General features: G+C 40.7%; 1 protein-coding gene across 1 annotated transcript in view; it reads right to left on the bottom strand.

Moving 5' to 3' along the window:
* The window catches only part of Cog3 (component of oligomeric golgi complex 3), a 55,719-nt gene that overhangs the window by 16,065 nt on the left and 20,368 nt on the right, over positions 1-19,286 (bottom strand). The window contains exons 9-18 of the mRNA XM_038309855.1: positions 17,999-18,042; positions 17,000-17,126; positions 16,128-16,219; positions 14,883-15,022; positions 13,394-13,554; positions 11,470-11,575; positions 7,821-7,945; positions 5,221-5,310; positions 2,597-2,717; positions 21-109 (exon numbers count right to left, since the gene is read on the bottom strand). Of these exons, the coding sequence (XP_038165783.1) occupies positions 21-109; positions 2,597-2,717; positions 5,221-5,310; positions 7,821-7,945; positions 11,470-11,575; positions 13,394-13,554; positions 14,883-15,022; positions 16,128-16,219; positions 17,000-17,126; positions 17,999-18,042 (1,095 nt within the window). The remainder of the gene's footprint in view (positions 1-20; positions 110-2,596; positions 2,718-5,220; positions 5,311-7,820; positions 7,946-11,469; positions 11,576-13,393; positions 13,555-14,882; positions 15,023-16,127; positions 16,220-16,999; positions 17,127-17,998; positions 18,043-19,286) is intronic.

The following is a 19,286-nucleotide window of genomic DNA, read 5'->3' as shown; positions in this document are numbered from 1 at the left end:
TGAAACAGACTCCTTCTCACCTCCAACAAGAACTCTATCAAGGCATTGTTGCTATTCAGCCTAAAAAATCTTGGAACAGTCATAGGGTTCAGGATTTTAAATGCTGCATCTGTGAAACAAAATTACTCATCCAGTGAACATGTACAGGTTCAACAGAGAAGCCCTGGGCAACACCAGCTCTCCACTGCTGCCAAGGCAGGAAGTACTCATCTTCACTAGGTCCCTTCAGGAAGGGCGGAGTGAGTGAGCAGCAGTGACAACCATATGCCCACACAGTCACTTCCAAAAGTCACAGCTACAAATTACTACTAATCACAATGATCTACTTATAGAAAAAAATGATAAGCAGGATAACACACAGAATTTCACTACTTTGTCTTTAGATGGTAAGTAGAATTTTTTTAAAAATGTACATACTTACCCAGCTTCTTTATGATCTTGGCTGGCACAGAAATTTATTTACTTGAATGACAGTGAATAAATAAATGTGTCAGCCAAGATGAAAACACCAAGAGGACATATTTACCCCTTAACCTCCAGACTAACTAGAATCTCTCAGAGTACTAACTGAGGTCTCATTGATGTTCAAATGCAATAAGATATACCATTAGTCATGAGAGGTTAGAGGCTTAAAAGTTAAGAGAGGAAGTATTATTTAGGGACAGTTTTTAAAAGACTACGGCTTTGCTTTTCCAGAATGAAGAAAGCAAAGCACGCACTGCTCCAGCCTGCAAGCACATACCCCAGACCTAAGTACTGCCTTTACCGGGGTCTTAGTGAAAAGGAACCTCTATCAGATTCATTATGCAGGAGAGACTGTTCACAGTGAGCAGAGCCAAGTCACCACCCACATGACAGGTTTGCATGACCTTCACAATACGGTAGGAAAAGAAATCCTACCAAAATCATAGTCTACTTCATTTTCTCACATCTCAGCAGACTTAGAGCAGAAAAAAAGTGGCAGCAACACACAGGTTAGAAAGAAATGAAAGTGAACAGCCATGCTACATCCTATTCCCAAATAAAGGCCATCAGCAGCCACAAGCGCCAGACAGGTAAATGCCCCGTTCTCATAGCTCACACCAAGAGAAGGGAGCCAACCGGGAGCAAGGGGAGAAAAGCTCCTTGTGCAAATACGCCTTTAAAAACACAGGGCATGCTAGGCGCTGGTGGCACACCTTTAATCCCAGCACTCGAGAGGCAGAGAGGCAGGCAGATTTCTGTGAGTTTAAGACAGTCTGGTCTATAGAGCTAGTTCCAGGACAGGTTCCAAAGCTACACAGAGAAACCCTGTCTTGAAAAAATCGAAGGGGGAAAAAAAAACCAAAAAAACAAAAAACTGGACATTCTTTAAAAGCAAAGCCCAGAAAACCTGAATCCTATTTTAAAATGAAGACAAAGCCAAAAAGCATTTACTGTGAGGATCATATAATAGATTTGGAGGAGAATACAGGGCTAACTGCTTTGATATGACTCATCAGGAGAAGAACACAAAACTCAGCTGAGTCAAAACATGTCCTCTCTCAGATGACCATAGTGATAAGGGAGCTAAAAGCCTGCTATCTTTGGGATTCTTTATTAGGCATTTCTGAATCACAGAACACAGACAATAATTAGAGCCACTATTCCTTTGCTTGCCTCAAGATTAAGAAGGGAGTTAGTTCATTACACAAATGAATGCCTAAGGAGTCAGAGCTTAAATCTCTGGAAATCAGTAAGAAAAAAAAATATTTATAATGTGTCCTTAACTATTTACAAGCAAGAGCTTGAACTGTTTGTATATGTATCTCTTAAAAATTTATTAATTCGGGACTGGAGAAATGGCTCAACAGTTAAGAGTACTAACTGTCCTTCCAGAGGACCCACGTTCAATTCCCAGCACCCACGTGGCAGCTCACAACTGTCTATAAATTCAGTTCCAGGAGACTCGACACCCATAGCAAAACACATTTAAAAAAAGATTGTTAATTCAAAACAAAAAATTAGGAGAAATGAATCCTCTTTCCCAAAATGAGTCAATATCCTACATATTTCACATCACCTTACTTAACAATAAGCATCTCCATTTTGATGTTATCTTAAACACAGTGACGTCTTTGTATTCATTTTCATTCTTAATGAACTTGGTAATCAATCAAAGTACCAAGACGTCCTTGGCTTCTTTTACACAGGAGAAGATGGGCTACAGAAGTTAACCACCCCTCAGTTCGAGTTTACACAACAGCCAGAAATAAAACCTGACTCTTAGACACTTGAATAAATCCCAATTTGCTGACACATTCTACTTATCTTATAGGTATTTATTATACTGATTTTCATCTGATAGTTGCTTATGGTAATATGTGGAAGGGCCCAGGAGAGTTAAACTGTATTGTACATGGGAATCTTCAGATATAGCTCCTTTCATGAAGAAAATACAACAAATCAGAAGTAATTAGGATATCAACAGCTCAGTTTAGTATGAATAAGTAACATATTTAGCAAGCAAAGCATGCAAAAGAAATTGCAGATGAACATAAAATAAACCTGTAGCCTGTGCTGACACACCTGGACAGGTCAAACCCACCCATATGTGCCAGCCAGGACAACAAAGTACCTCTAGTTTTCTTGAGGTCCAGGGAAATTTCCTTAATGGTGAATTCAGTGTGAAATGGAGCAATTTGTTCTCGAAGAATCAAAAGGTGCTTAATTAAGAAAAGTTGTCCATCAATCTGAGTCTAAATTATAAGACAAAAGAAATGGATATTATCACAGATTATATCAAAATTGGAACATATAAAATACACTAGCATTCAACATTTAAATCTATGTAGATTTATAGCCCTGAGGTGCCGCTATTCTGGTGTACAATAAACTCTCTCTATGCCAAAGTCACCCCAGCCGAAGTTCTCCAGATAATTCAACTTGAAACTCTGAACATGATCACTTGCTCTACTCAAAGAATCCAAGAGAGCAAACCACACAAAGGCTAGGACGAGAACTCAAGCCTGCTAACGTAGTGCAGGTGTAACAATGCTGCAACCTAAGGGTCACATCAAGCAGCAGAAACATCAAAAGGATGAGTCTAAACCCTCTTGCTCACAGCCATCTGGTCTCTCTTAGGCGTCAAATGAGTTTCCCCATTTGGTCCACATGGTTTTGATATCTAGAACATTAGATAAAGTGGACTGGCATCCCCACCCTGGATTACCTGCCACCCACAGAGTATTGGCTGTCTCTACACAAACCCTTTGCTATATCAGGACCGTCTGCTATGGCCCTGGGACTTTAGTGGAGCTCACAAAGTTCTGACCAAGGCCCAGAATAACAATTACAGGCCTCACGACAGAAGTTTGTGTGTTAATAAAGCAAGTCTTCTCCTCAAGGCACAACTTTATTTTGAAAACATTTCTAATGAAGTTATCCTTCATAAGTAGTCTAAAAGGATTCATAAACAAAGTGGCAGCTCCTCGATCTCTCTTCCACCGACTTGTAATAGACACAATCACTATCGAGCAACATGGGCAAGGGAAACTCACAGCGGCAGATAAATATGAAATGCTATGCATTTTAAATACTTGATCTAGTTGTAAAAGGACAACTTTTGACAGCAAAAACTGGGCTACTTAGATTTCATTTACTTTATTAAAGATGTTGTAACTAAAGAAAATAGTATGTTCATTTACTACAGACAAGGAGTTCAATTTATGTCTGTAATAATAATTTACCTAAAAAACTAGAAAAGGGCTGGAGGGATGGCTCAGTGGTTAAGAGTATTGCCTGCTCTTCCAAAGGTCCTGAGTTCAATTCCCAGCAACCACATGGTGGCTCACAACCATCTGTAATGAGGTCTGGTGCCCTCTTCTGGCCTGCAGGCACACACGCAGACTGAATATTGTATACATAAAAAATAAATAAATATTTTTAAAAAACTAGAAAAAATCTTTTGTTGAAAGGCAAAAATAACACAATCTCAGCCACAAAAGCTAATACACTAACCATGCTTATCAAGCAGAGAGTTTCCAGACACACATAAACCCTTATAACATGCAGGAAACAGATTACATAAAGACAGTGACCTACAAGGAATGAGGACAGAGGCTCAGGGAGCTTAAAGGAAAAGACAGTGTTACAAGAGGCCAGAGCCTCTTCAATTAAGTCAGTCTTCCTCCTAATGAGCTGAGAAACATGTTCACTGTACAAAACCTATGGATAATAAAGAAATGTGTAGGGAATAAGGGCAGAGATCACCTAGTCTCACACTTGCTTCAGGGCATTTTTGTTACATAAAGCACAGACTTTATCTTTTTTCTATGTTATCCTTTATTTGTCTTAGCATGGTTAAACAACATTTACTATGTCACGTCTTTACATTTTGCAGCTTGCTGTGTAATGATCCATCATACAGAATATGTCCAATTTGAAGTTAGAAATCAAATTTGTAAATCTGGAATTCATAGGCTCGAACACTTCACACAATGGTGAAATTTTGGCTACAAGTAATACGTCTCTGCAGGGAGTGGGCGTTCTAGGGAGAGCCTAGGCGTGCAACACTACTGCCCATGCTCCCCTCTGAAAAGGCTGAGGGAGAAGCACAAGTTTCCAGCCCCAGAGCCCATGCTGTTTACAAACCATAAACCATGGCAAGGACTATAACTGCCCATCCTCAGAGCCACTGGCTGTTTCCTCTGGGTAAGACCATTAGACTATTTATTTAAAATACCATAGGGATGGCCAGGCAAGGTGGCGAATGCCTATCCCAGGCATTTAGGAGGCAGAGGCAGGTGGTTCTCTTTGAGTTTGAGACCAGCCTGGGTTACAAAGTGAATTCCAGGACAGCCAGGTCTACACAGAAAAACCCTGTTTATTTGTTTGTTTGTTTTGTTGTTGTTTTTTAAAAAGACCCAACAAACAAACAAACTCCTGTAGGGATGATGAACTGCTACTTCCTTGTACACATTTTCTTGGCATCCTGGGGAAACAACAGTGCCATTTCCTCATCATGATCCTACAGCATCAGGCCCTCAGGATCATCTCTGACATCAGCTGTACTCTCTTAGTGCAGTCGTGAGCAAGCACTAGGATGAAATACCAGTTTCCTCCAAAGGGTCTCAAATTTCACTCCGACTAAACAAACAAATCTTACTGCCAAGTTGCTTTAAATTCCCATGGTTCTAAGTAAATGTCAAATTGCACAATACTATTACAGGCAATAAAATTCTACCTAATGCTTTATCAAACCTTATTTTTGCTGATAGACTCCGATGCTCCTAGCAAGGACTGTATGCAGGCAGACAATGCTTCCTGTGATAACCCTTGAAACACCGCCCTCTGGTGGAAGAAGAGAGAAACATCAGCCTGCAGCCTTCACAAAACAAAAAAAGGAAAATGAGAAGCCATGAAGGCAGAAAACAATGTTTACTTCACTTCACCACTGGATTAATTACCTGAACCATTCTCCCTCAGATTTTTTTCACGTCCATTCAACCTTTGTCGACTGTCACATGGCTCTGTGATGTATGTGCTCTCATGTCCTAAAACCTTCACGCGTCCTTTACTAAACACATATCAGCACCTACTCACAACTAGCATGTGAGGGTCACTGGAAGGTACAGAGATCTATTAGGCAGGTAGGGTTGGCCACAGTGTCCACTCAAGTACAATCTGATGTAGTGGGCTAGAACAGTACACGCTGGCCTCAAACTCCAGACCCTCCTTCCTCAGCTGCCGAGTACTGGGCTCACATAATATGTGCACCACCACACCCAGCTAGAAGGCTGCTTATAAGCTGAAAATTAATCCCAATACAGGACAATCTCTGTGACATTATCAAGGAGGAGGCCAGCCTGGAGTACTAGAGAAAACAAACAAACAAAAAAAGGAAGGAAGAAAGGAAGGAAGAAAGGAAGGAGGAAGGGAGGGAGGGAGAGAGAGAGAGAGAGAGAGAGAGAGAGAGAGAGAGAGAGAGAGAGAGAGAGAGAGAGGGAAGGAAAGAAGGAAGGAAGGAAGGAAGGAAGGAAGGAAGGAAGGAAGGAAGGAAAGAAGGAAGGAAGGAAGGAAGGAAGGAAGGAAGGAAGGAAGGAAAGAAAGAAAGAAAGAAAGAAAGAAAGAAAGAAAGAAAGAAGAAAGAAAAGAAAGAAGAAAGAAAGAAAGAAAGAAAGAAAGAAAGAAAGAAAGAAAGAAAGAAAGAAAGATTGATTTCTACTTCAGAGCTGGGCACAGTGGCTCATGCCTACAATCCTAGCACTCAGAAGGCTGGAATAGGATTGCTCAGAGTTTGGCAAGCCTGGGTTATACAGTTCTAGTGAAGTATTGGCTACAGAGTGAGACTCAGCATCAAAAACACAACAAACGAAACATTTGGATATGAGGTAAGTGGAAAAAGAACAGGCAACCCTGAGGCGCACGCCAAAGCACAGAGTGACCTCCCAGGAGCTGTGCACTGAGGTCTGGGCTATAAAGGGCGTGTGTGAGCATGACCTTTGCACGCTTCCCTTGGGATCTCAGCTCCATAACAGCAAGTTTTGAACCCTGGTCTTATGCATCACTCCCTACTGGGAACCTAAAGAAGCAAAGATGCCAAATGTCCCCCTAGCCCATACTGGATGAGATCTGTGAACCAGTTTACTTCAAAGTAGTATGGGTGACTGATTGACTGATGCCATGGAACAAATGTGAGACCTTATTTGGTCCTAAGAGTCTGAAGTATGAAACACTGTGTGTGTGTGTGTGTGTGTGTGTGTGTGTGTGTGCATCCAGAGTACACACCTCTTGAGCCATACTGTTAAATAAAAGTAGTGGGGTCTGAACAACTCATTACATGACTACTAGATGCAATCACTTCTCTTCACATGCAGTAGGATTACAGCAGCCAATTAAGTAACAGAGAATTGAAACCACCAAATTTGTTTTTGTGGGGATTTTTGTTTGTTTGCTTGTTTGTCTGTTTTTTGAGACAGAGTTTCTTTGTGTATCCCTGGATATCATGAAACTTGCTTTGTATACCAGACTGGCCTCAAACTCACAGAAATCCACCTGCCTCTGTCTCCCGAGTGCTGAGATTACAGAGTACACCACCATGCCCAGCTCAAAACAACCAAATTTATAAAACTATTTTGCTTTAAATGTAAACTACTGACAGCAAATATGTAGCTAAATTTGTCACTGCAGGGAATGGAAACCATATAATTAACTCAGCATGCTTAAAACAACTGTTTTCCAAAATAGTACAGAGTCTAAAAGGGTGCCTTAAAAACTGCTAACTTCAGCAAGGAACTAAACTTAGCTCATGACTAGGAACACAGGCACTCTTGCACTACCTGTTAAGGATGGTAGCTGAAAATGGGCACGGTGGTGCCCACCGGAAATGCCTGCATAGGGAGGCTGCAGCAAAGGGATTTGCAGGTTCAGGGTCAACTAGAGCTAGCTACTGAGCAAGACCCTGCCTCAACAACAAAATACATTTTACAGTGGCTACATTTAATACTAAGCATTATGCCAATGTGGCGTTCCAGTGTATTGTTCCACACTCTTTACCACATCTCTTTACTTCACATACAAACTCATCAGTAGCTTTCAACTCATTGTGGTCATGGACTCCTGATGAAGACTACAGCCTTGATTCTCAGGAAGCTACAAATATAAATACACAGTAAAACCCACAGCTTCGAGGAGCCCCTAAATTAGATCAACCTTCAAGTTACCAGCATATCTAAAAATCATGACTTTAAGAATGTCAACACTGCATCAAGGTTCTTAAAGTAGACTAGAACTTAAAAATATTCCAAGAAAATTATAGAATAAGCAATTCACAGTAAAGATAAAAGGATTCACACACATACATCTATGCATCTATATAATTTGGAGAGACAGACAAGCGTTCTTCGCACTGTGGGATACCACATCCCGTGAAGATCTGCTGGAGATATTGTGCTCTGCAGTCTAGGATTGAGGGAGTCTGTTGAACCTAAAACGCAAATAGAAAAGAACATATATTCCAAGCATGTGGGGATGACATGGCAGCTATAAACTATTCATTCTCATTGGCTATCAATGGCTGGAAGACATCAATTTCCTTCCCCGCTCCATATTTAATAAAAAAAAAAATACCCTAGGAAGTCTAAACCAGTACAGGTAGGGGTTAAGGCTGAGAAAAACCTGGAGCACACATGGGCCTACATATTCCAGCTGTGCACATATACATGTATGTTCAATACCACTCAACACTAGTTATTTTTCCCAAGTATGATCAATAATCTTTATGGAATAAATCAACAGCACACTTACGGAACACAACCAGATTCTAGAAGGCAGATCTATATGCAACAGGCACCAATGAAGGTAGGAGAGGGACAAGAAATCATTTTTTTTCCAGTACAGAGGACTAGACCCGGGGCCTGAGCACGCTGGGCAAGCACTCGATCACTGAGCAATCATCACATCCTCCTCTCCTTTCTTCAACTTCTTACATTCTGAGACAGGATCTTGCTAAGTTGTTCAAGCTGCCCTAAACTCACTTTAGTTCAGGCAGCTTTTCAACTTGTCATTCCCCTGACTCAGCCTCGCAAGTAGCTAGATTATAGGCCTATAGCAGGCCCGGTAAAATAGGACAGCTTTTAAAATGAATCTGGATCAAAGCTGGCTTGCCTGGCACCTCGCCTTCAATTCTAAGCTGTATTATCACATGATAAATTGTCCCCACCACTCAGGTCAGAAAAGGCAGTTTGGGGCCAGTGGGAGTGCCTGAAGAGAAGGCCACCTCTGCAAGAGAGTCAGTCACTTCAGTATCCAGAGCCAGATTAAAAACAACCACAAAGGTGGCATGCACACACTTCTCTGGAAAAAGAGGCAACATTTATATATGAACTATTCAAGGACATCTTAAGAAACTTTATATTTTTAGCGCAGTAATAACTTATAGTTACATAAAAGATGTCCTCATTCAAAGAGATGCAATACTACCTGAGGCAAAGTGTCAAGCAAGGATACCAACAATATAAAGTGTCTAGCTGTCCTGGTGTACTGGCCACACCTTTAATGCCAGCACTTGAGGCTAAAGGAGAATTGTTAATCCTTCAATTCTAGCTTAGGTTAGACAAAAAAACTCTACCGACAAAGTATGCTTGTGTGCATTGCTGCTAAACAGTAAGCCTCAAAACTAGGTTGTGCATGCGTGTGTTCATTTTGTCTTTCTTTTCACTTCTCTACTTATTTGGGTTTTTCTTCAATAATACAAAAATAAAAGTCTATGATGAATGAGTAATGCTCCAAATAAATATTATTTCTTTTTTCTTTTTTTATTCTTTTCCTTTTGGGTTTTTCTTTTTTTAAATACTTATTTATTATGTATACAATATTCTGTCTGTGTGTATGCCTGCAGGCTAGAGGAGGGCATTACAGATGGTTGTGAGCCACCATGTGGTTGCTGGGAATTGAACTCAGAACCTTTGGAAGAGCAGGCAATGCTCTTAACCTCTGAGCCATCTCTCCAGCCCCATAAATATTATTTCTTAAAAATATCTAGATCTATCTGTTGAGTGGTGGCAGTGCATGCCTTTAATCCCAGCACTCAGAGAAGCAGAGACAGGTGAACCTCTGTGAGTTCGGAACAGTCAGGGATACACAGAGAAATCTTGTCTTGAAAAATCAAAACAAAACAAACAAAAAACTAGATCTGGATTGTTCAAACAAAATCTAAAGGAAGGGTTGGTGAGATGGCTGAGTGGTCAAGAGCATTTTCATATATATGTATGTATGTATACGTGCGCGCGCATGCGCGCGCGCGCGCACACACACACACACACACACACACACCACGCAGGCAGTAGAGGCCCTAGAGCTTTGTTGAAGAATCTAGCTACTATCTGCAGGATCCCTCCTTCCATACAAAGAACCCAAAGTACCAAGTAAGAGTTACATGCTCTGAAGCTGCAGCCAGTGTCTGCTCCCTTTTCATTATCCTATTTGACTGCTCCAGGGGAGTGTCTCCTGGCAGAGCCACCTTGCCAAAGCAGGGCAATCCCTATGGTCCTCTTGCAGGTCCTCCGCCACTGTTCGCCCCCTCCCCTCACTTCTCTACATAAGAAGAAAGCCTGTGATCTTTACGGGACTGGTAATTGGTGTCTTCACAGAAAAGTGACCACAGCACCGTCAGATCACCATTCTACCTCATGAACATAGACATTTGGTCTTCCTCTCGGGAGGTTCTTATTCTCTCACGCTGCACACACTTGGGAAGAAGGGCAATGACTACACTCATGTCTACTGCTCCTCATGCTATCAGACCCCTGTTCCAATTTTAATGCGGGCACCATGCGGATGACATGTATTCTTGACCTTAGTGTGGGTTTTAATCCCTACTTTCTCACAGACAGCCGTACTTGCACACTACTTTCTTGGGACTACATTCTTACAACTGTCTCAATTCTCCTCTCTCTCCCACTAGTCCCCCTTCTCTACCGATTTCATCATTCCCAATTGTTTGCCACCTCCTCTGCTTCAATCACACTTGCCTACTCTTTCTCAGTCAGCTCAGTTCACTCCTCTGCCCCCATTGGCTCCTTAACATGGGCAATGTCAAAGTCTCCCCCTTCCAAACAATGGCTGGACTCTGCCCTGGGGTGATCTACAAGCCCCAAGCATCAACCACACCTCAGTCTTTATCACTAAACCAGCCCTCCTACAATAGTTCAAAAAGTGCTTTCAGAATTGTAAGACAACACGAGCATAACATTATGTTATGCTATTATGATAAAATTGTAAGTCAGAAATGTGGTACATTAAAATGCCACCACAAAAAGTAAAAACAAATGGAATTTTAATGTCTTATTTAATCCAATCAATCTCAAGTATCAATTTAAAATAATAACTAATAAAAATTACTACCATGGTATTTTCCATTCTTTAGTTCATGCTAAATCTTTAGTTCTGGTATGCAGTTAACATGTCTATGACAGCTGCATGCGCTTATCACATGTGGAAACACTACCCACATTCTACATGCTCAGGACGGCTAACACTGGAGGGCACAGCTATAGCTTCCTTCCCTGCTGGGTGGCGTCTCTGTTGCTATGCTCAAACACTGACCACAATCAACTTAGGGGGAAAGGGCTTATGTGACCTCATAACTTCTGTGTCACAGTCCATCACTGAGGAAACCAAGGCAGGAGCTCAAGGTAGGAAGGAGCCTGGAAGCAAACGCAGAGGTCATGGAGGGGAGCTACTTACTGGCTTAGTCACCACGGTTTCCTCGGCCGGCTTTCTTCGACAACTCAGGACCACCTTGTTCAGGGGTGGTACCACCCGACTGTACCTGACCTCCTCACACTCTCTACCCCACAAGCACTTCACTCTACTCTGTCCATCTGGGATCTACCACATCTGCTCCCAGAAAGCATGAAAGCACAAGCTGCTTGTTATGCCAGAGACAGTCCTCGATAAGCTTCATTAACTGGATGAATAAATGCCACAAGTTAAGACATTGTAACATACCAGATTTTCTTAAAGTGCTGGGCTCGCCTTCTTCTAACCGCACATCTGAAAAGGAAGTTTCTGAGGGTGCCTTCTTTTGCTCGTCTTTTAAGCTCTGAGCGATTTGCTACATGGAGAAACAAGAAAGAACATTGAAGTGTCTTTCTTCTGAATGTCTTGCGATCTGGACCAGCTGAACAGATGCTCTGGGAAGACCTATGAATTCAAGTATCACCCTAAAGGACCCACTCATTACAAAGAGGAAATAAGCCAGGCAGTGGTGGGGCATGCCTTTAATCCCAGTGTTTGGGAGGCAGAGCCAGGTAGATAATCTGTGAGTTTAGGGCCAGCCTGGTCTACAAGAGCAAATTCCAGGACAGCCAGGGTTTACACAGAAACCCTGTACTGGAAAAAATTAATAATAAAAAAGAGGAAATACATTAAAACAATTTTTAAAAATAAAATAAATATAAAAATAAATATAAAAATAATCCCTCCCCCCAAAAAAGAACAAAACAAACACAAAATCATGAAGAAACAGTGAAACAAATCCTGGTCTCTTCAAAACAGTCAGTTCTAAAAATAAAACACAAAACAAAGTAGAGAGGAGTCTTAACTTTATTTTTTTAGACTTTTATTTATTTAAATTTTTATTCATTAAAAAAAACTAATGTGCTTAGGAGTGAAGTATCTGGGGTCCTTTGTCTGGGCTGAAGCAATGACTCAGAAGCTAAAACACATGCTTCTCTTCCAGAGGCCCCCATCTGGCTCCCAGTTCCCACATCAAGGAGCATATTACTCCAGCTCCACAGGGATCCTATGCCCTCTTTTGGCCTCTGTAGACACATTTGCATATACACATAAATTGAGAAAAAAATTTAAGTATTCAAACTACTTTCAAATGATTACACAATAAAATATACTGACAAAAATATAAGGTGAGGTGACGAAAGCATTAATAGCTGCTGGTTCCAAAACACCAGCTATCTGAACCCAGAATTTTAGGAACTCTGCTGTGTTTAGGTGAGAAATTCTGCCATGGCTGTGTTAAAAACAAAAACTGCCCTGAAGCAATGCCTGAAACAAACTCACCCTAAAACAATCGATGGGAGCAAGGGAGTAAAATGACCATGACACTGAGCTGGCATCATAGAGACTCCACTGCGGTATCACCTGTACTTCCGCTTCTATTTCTAAGTTCTCACTGAAAAAGCTTCAGACTCTCATAACCTGTGACAGCACTAATACTCTACAACAGGTCACAGAAATGTAGGACGGAACAGTCAGGAGGGTCATGGCGACAACTGGAGCCTTCAAGACATAAACCCAAAGTTGGAAGCTGGGCGGTGGTGGCTCACGCCTTTAATCCCAGTATATGGGAGGCAGAGGCAGGCAGATCTCTGTGAGTTAAAGGCCAGCCTGGTCTATAAGAGCTGGTTCCAGAACAGCCAGGACTATTACATAGAGAAACCCTGTCTCGAAAATCCAAAAACAAAAACGAGAGAGAGAGAGAGAGAGAGAGAGAGAGAGAGAGAGAGAGAGAGAGAGAGAGAGAGAGAGAGAGAGAGAGAGAGAGAAAGTTGGCACAATATATATTTAGGAGTAGGACAAAGGGTCATGTCTCCATCATTAACTGTGGCGGTTGCTATATTACCAACCCTCTTATATGCCAATCACAAAGAAATAAGAGAAAATGAAGAAAACACTAATTCAATCTAAAATTTAAGGATGAGAAAACTATATAGTATGCCTACCAAACACAAATACAAATTAACAATTTGTGTTTAATTCTTTAGTTTCATTTCCTATGACTTTTATGGCAAGGAAGTACATTTTGATTTTATATTTTGAGTGATAGTTCAAAGAGTAATATTCTATCTTAACGAAATATCCACAAGCCATGTGGGATCAGGGAGAAGATGAAGCACAGGTGAAAAGACCGCACCTCCATCATGACTAGCTTATCAGGATATGCCAAGTCTCCAGGCGCTGGTTTGTAGCCTGTGATGTCCGTCTGAATATAGATATGGGTCCGGTACACAAGCCTCTCTTGTACATCTTCCAACATCTGCTTCACTCCAGCTGCAAATGCCCCCAGTTGCTCAGCTTTAAAAAGAAAAAAGGCTGTCACCCACTCCTTTAGAGGCAGGACAGTGCTCCCTTTAAACTGCTCAGACACCGCACAGACTTGTCTGAGAGACAGGAGCTGATCTCTTTGCAGTGTGACTCAATGATCTTAGAACATTTTGACAGCTTCCATTTCCTCAGGTTGAACATGGGGAAATAAACTGGCCCTTCCACCTTCTTCCCAGGACTCTGCAAATTTATTTCTATTATTTACATAATTAATTTAGGTTTTAAGAGTGTACTATACCTAGTTAATTTACATAGCTACAGACCAATATTAAAAGATAGTCAAGGCAGCTTAGTAACTGGGTTACCACATCCCATTTAACAAGTAAGCTGATGTTATAACAATTTTACAAAGAAAAAGTAAAATATGAGTTAATATAGTATTTCTCCCTGATGTTAGACATGAACAGCACTATCTTTCCAAGGGTCGGGGACTAGAGATACTGAACACAAATGGAACACATTCAGAGCACTTTAAAACTAACTCAAGTCAGAAGCAGTGAGATGTGAGAAATTACACCAGAGAGAACTAAACACAGAAAGAATAACTTTGGGGCTGGAAAGATGGCTCAGAGGTTAAGAGCATTGCCTGCTCTTCCAAAGGTTCTGAGTTCAATTCCCAGCAACCACATGGTGGCTCACAACCATCTGTAATGGGGTCTGGTGCCCTCTTCTGGCCTGCAGGCATATACACAGACATAATATTGTATACATAATAAATAAATAAATATTTTTAAAAAAAGAATAACTTTGAAGAGCACACGGTGCCTACAGCAGGTAGGACCTGTTACAGGTATCACAATCGTGTTTCCTACTGCCACCAATCAAATAAACGACAACTGGTCAGACAGTTGAGGGTGACTGAGAGAAATGCTGCCTCTCCCTGAGCTCATTCCTACCTGAGCATGCGAAACCATCCCCGGTTTCTAACCGAAAGCATGACACAAGCTGACTCCAGTGTGCTAGATCCTTAACACAAGCCAAAGCTCAGTTTTCTCTGAACTCCAAATACCAAAATGAAAAGTATTTTATTACTGACTTCAGCAGATTTTAAATTTCTTATCTGTTTAATTTATAGCATTTGATAGTTCCAGGTGAAGACACATCTTGATTTGAAAAGGAGTGAGGTATCAAACCAAGCTCCAAATCATTAGCCTTCTACTTAAAATTTTAACATTTAAAAAAACATTGAGTGTTTATGAACTAAGGTTGTGGAGGAAAAAGCTCTATTTTTTTCTCACATTCACTAAGCCACAGGTACAATTAAGAGTCCTCTAGAGTGATCACGTCTGTGTACTTACCATTGTTCTGCACATGGTCTTCAAGCACCTCGTTTTTAAGAATGCCACAAAGCTCTGACAAAGTCTCTAAGTGAATCACATGAATGATCAGTGGCCGGAACACATCATACAATGACACGCACAGTTTCTCCAAAAGCTCACTATAAGGAAGGACAAAATACAGTCAGAATTTTTCCAATGTATTAGAAGTTTTGTGTATTAGAAGTTTCTGGCCAGTAAAATGAATAACCATCTACGAGAAAACGGCAAGGGCACGTTACAGAAGGAGAAGGATAGGTCTGTAAACTGCTTTTGCTTGAAAGGCCCAGAATCAGTATTTAATCTGTAACTGTTCATTCAAATTAGCTGCCCCCAACCACAAGTCAACTGATTACAACTTTTAGTTTAACAATAATTTTATATTTAAAAAAAATAAAGATTATTTCAGTAAACAATATTTCCTATTACAGTCACTGCAGATCAAACTATTATCCCCACCACCACCATTAAACACGTTCAAACAAACAAAAAAAAAAGCCACTAGCTGGGCATGGTGGTGCAGACCTTTAATCCCAGCACTTGAGAGGCAGAAGCAGGCGGATCCCTGAGTTCAAGGTCACCCTAGTCTATATATGAATTCCAGGACAGCCAGGGATACATAGACACTGCCTAAAAACAAAACAATAACAACAAAAGTTTCAAAAAAATTAAAAAAAAAAAAAAAAAAAACTAAAGTACTTTGGGCCCATACCAAGTATTTTGAAAAATTTTAGACATTTGAAAGGAAAAGATGAGGAGTATATGTTTTTCAGATTGGCAACAGTAGCCTTCTATATACAGTACTTCACCAAGTAATCACCCCAACCAAAATCAGGATATCCATTTCTCTCTTCCTCAACACAAGTCATAATCTTAGGATCTTTATGAGTCAAAAATAGCTAACATGAGGAAATCAAGTGACTAGCAGTAAACCAAAAGTCACTTTGAGAAAACAAAGATTATCAAATAAGCTCTATATTTTTAAATATTGTTCATTAGTTAGATGCACAGAATTTATTTTATCTTGGTGTAGACAAAGGAATCCAGGTCCCAGGACTCGGTTCTCTTGTAGACTTGAGAAATAATCATAATCAACAATATTCTGTTTCCATACACAAAAAGCCCAAATGCTGCAGTAATTGTAGAATGTTTCTACAATATACTAGACCAGGTTATCAATAGCAAATCAAATCGTATCCACAAGCATCCAGTCTACACATCACTTACTCTAACTTTGCTGTTGGCTTTGTGAAAAATTCATTGTAAAGTTGGTGCTCATCTTGGCAGACATGGACCATAAAGGCACAGCCACTGCGAACCTGCAATAAACAAACACAATCCCGCCTACAAAGGTGCACATTCCAGCTCTTACAAAATAAAGCCTATTTTTTGCTTACAAAGTGATTATGCACATAAATTCAGAAGCAACTTTCTGGAAAACAGGAAATAGCTAGTTCTCAATGGATTACTGCAAAAATCATTATAAAATAAAACATTTTCTAGTTAAAAGAGAATACTTAAAAGTACTTAAAAGAGAACTTTTATGTGTTTTTCTAAAGTATGAATTAAAACCACACTAAACAAAAGCCATCTCTGCATCAAAAACTAAGCTAAGGCATGGTGGTACAAACACGTCATCTCAGCATTCAGAAGGCTAAGGCAGGATAAGCAAATGGCAAGGCCAATCTAGGTTGCATAGTAAGACTCTATCTTAAACAACCATAAAAACACCTAAGATTACATTTTCAACATAAATCCACTAACTCTGAAACTTCATCGTTCAAGGAAGAATATACTTGTAAATCTTCATATTTCAAGAAAAATGAACATGAGGTTATTTTACAAAGTTGAACAGAACTAATTTCCACTATCATAACTAGAAAAAAAATGTTGATTGGGAAACAGAACGATAACAACTTGCTGAGGCAGGTCTGACTTATTTTGTTCCCCAAAACTGTGTGCTACAAAAATAAGGTTAGAGGCAACTGCTCAGAAAGTAACTGACAGAGCCAAACTGGAAGGAGTGCTGCCAAGAAAGGAAGCAAGCAAGTACCAAACAGCCAAGAGCAGGCAGGATGTGCCCACCAGCAGGCGCTTACCAAGGCACAATGGTCTCTATTATTTTGGCTGGTTAGCTCTGCAACAGTACAGGCAATACTGGGGCCCAGAAGGAGCTCCCGCTGATCAAGGTAACACTGGTGGATATCATTGAGCAGGTGCTGGTATCTGATGGAAGGCAAGTAAAAAACAAGACAAATACTGCATGATCCCTCTCCTGTGTAGAGGCTAGATTTACACAAACACACACGACATGAAAGTAGAGGGGGCTAGCTGGAGACAGGAGGGGACTATCAAGGAATAGAGAAAGGGGAAGGGTATGGAGCATGAATAAGGTCAAAGCACATGAGATGCCTGAATTAAAATGTCTTTATGAACTGGGCAGTGGTAGCACATGCCTTTAATCCCAGCCCTAGGGAGGCAGAGACAGATGATCTACAGAACAAGTTTCAGAACAGAGAGAAACCCTGTCTCAAAAAATCAAAATAAAAATATAAAACGTCTTTATGAGCCAGCCCATCACTATGGACAATGAATATACAACACTTTTTTTAACTAAAAAAAATAGTAAGACTGGAGTATACATTTTTTATTGCAAATCCAGAACAGGTTGCCAGGCTTCTAAAGCCACAGTGGTCGCCTCTCGTTTGCCCACATTAAACACTTGGGAATGCACACGTAGAACAAAAGCCATGATGAAGTGATTAAAAAGAAACTGGTCTTTTAAGGACAGGCTCTCTTCAATAGAGACCTCTCACATCTTACGTACCTGAGGAAGACAGACACACACTGTCACATAAATTTGCTGAGTCAAGCCCTCCCGAGACTGCTCTCTAAACCACATGACTGAGAACCAATGGAGACAGCTGCTCAAAATGGCCAAGGGCATAAGCACACTGGGAAGGGCATAAGCACACTGGGAAGGGCATAAGCACACTGGGAAGGGCATAAGCACACTGGGAAGGGCATAAGCACACTGGGAAGGGCATAAGCACACTGGGAAGGGCATAACAAGACCACAGGGGTTACTGAGTACTCACTCGGGTATCTTTTCAGATCGCAGCTCTATCTGTTCAATAAGAGCCTGAGGGGATAAAGAAAGACATGGTGTCTCCCTCATTTCAGAAGCAATGTAAGCCAGGCAGTGGTGGCGCACGCCCTTAGTCCCAGCACTTGGGTGGCAGAGGCAAGTTAGTTGATCTCTGTGAGTTGAAAGCCAGCCTGGTCTACAGAATGAGTTTCAGGACAGCTAGAGCTATACAGAGAAACCCTGTCTCAAAAAACGAAGGAAGGAAGGAAGGAAGGAAGGAAGGAAGGAAGGAAGGAAGGAAGGAAAGAGAAAAAAACACCAAAAACAAAAGAACAGTGTGAAAAGGCTTAAAAAATCATAAAAATAACATATAGGCAATAGGCAATAATACCACAGTATATAGTTTTTAGGTTTTTTAATACCCAATTAGCACATTTTGCTTCTTTCTTCTTCCTTCCTCTCTCTCCATTTTTTGTTTGTTTGTTTGTTTTGTTTTGTTTGCTTTTGGTTTTTTGTTTGTTTGTTTTAATTTTCTTTATAGGCATGGTGCTTTCCCTGCATGTGTGTCTGTGCATGTGAGTGCCAGTGCACTGGCTCCCAAGACTGGAGTTACACACAATTGTGAGCTGCCATGGATTCTCTGGAAGAACAGCCAGTGTTTTAATCAATGAACTCTCTCCAGCCCCCTATTTTCTTTATAACCAAAGCTGGAATTGTATTATTTATTCAACTCTATAACCTACTTTTTAAAAACATTTCATAAATATTTTTCTATCATTAAATACTTTTCAATAATAGATGAAAGTACACAGAAAGCCTTATATATCACCTAACACTTAGTAAACAATAGATTATTGAAACCAGCATTTAAAACAACACATAAAGCTGGGTGTGCCTATAATCCCAGTACTTGGGAAGGTGAAGAAAAGGATCACTGGGGAGCTCCAGATCAGCCTGGGCTCAATGGTGAGTCTGAAGCCAACATGGACTACTATATATGGCAGCAGCAGCAACAAAAATTAAATAAATGAATGTAATATCGTATGAAGTGGTTGTTTACTATCCTGTGGGTAGATGCACTCAAAATCAACTATTCTGTTCAGCATTTGTTTCCAAAGAGTCACAGCCACCAGTTCATAGTCTGGAGTCAAACAGCTGTTCACCTACATCAGAGCCCAGGCAGGAAGGTTCACTTCTCTGAGACTGCACCAAGCAAACCAGTATGAGCAACTACCTTTCTCTCTTTTGTTTTTTCCAAAAAATTTATTTTTATGTGTATGGGTGTTTTCCCTGTGTGT

Source organism: Arvicola amphibius, chromosome 13 (genome assembly GCF_903992535.2).
Source record: "Arvicola amphibius chromosome 13, mArvAmp1.2, whole genome shotgun sequence".
Taxonomy (NCBI): domain Eukaryota; kingdom Metazoa; phylum Chordata; class Mammalia; order Rodentia; family Cricetidae; genus Arvicola; species Arvicola amphibius.
The sequence above is the reverse complement of the archived record's forward strand: the minus strand, read 5'-3'. Positions and strand labels throughout refer to the sequence as shown.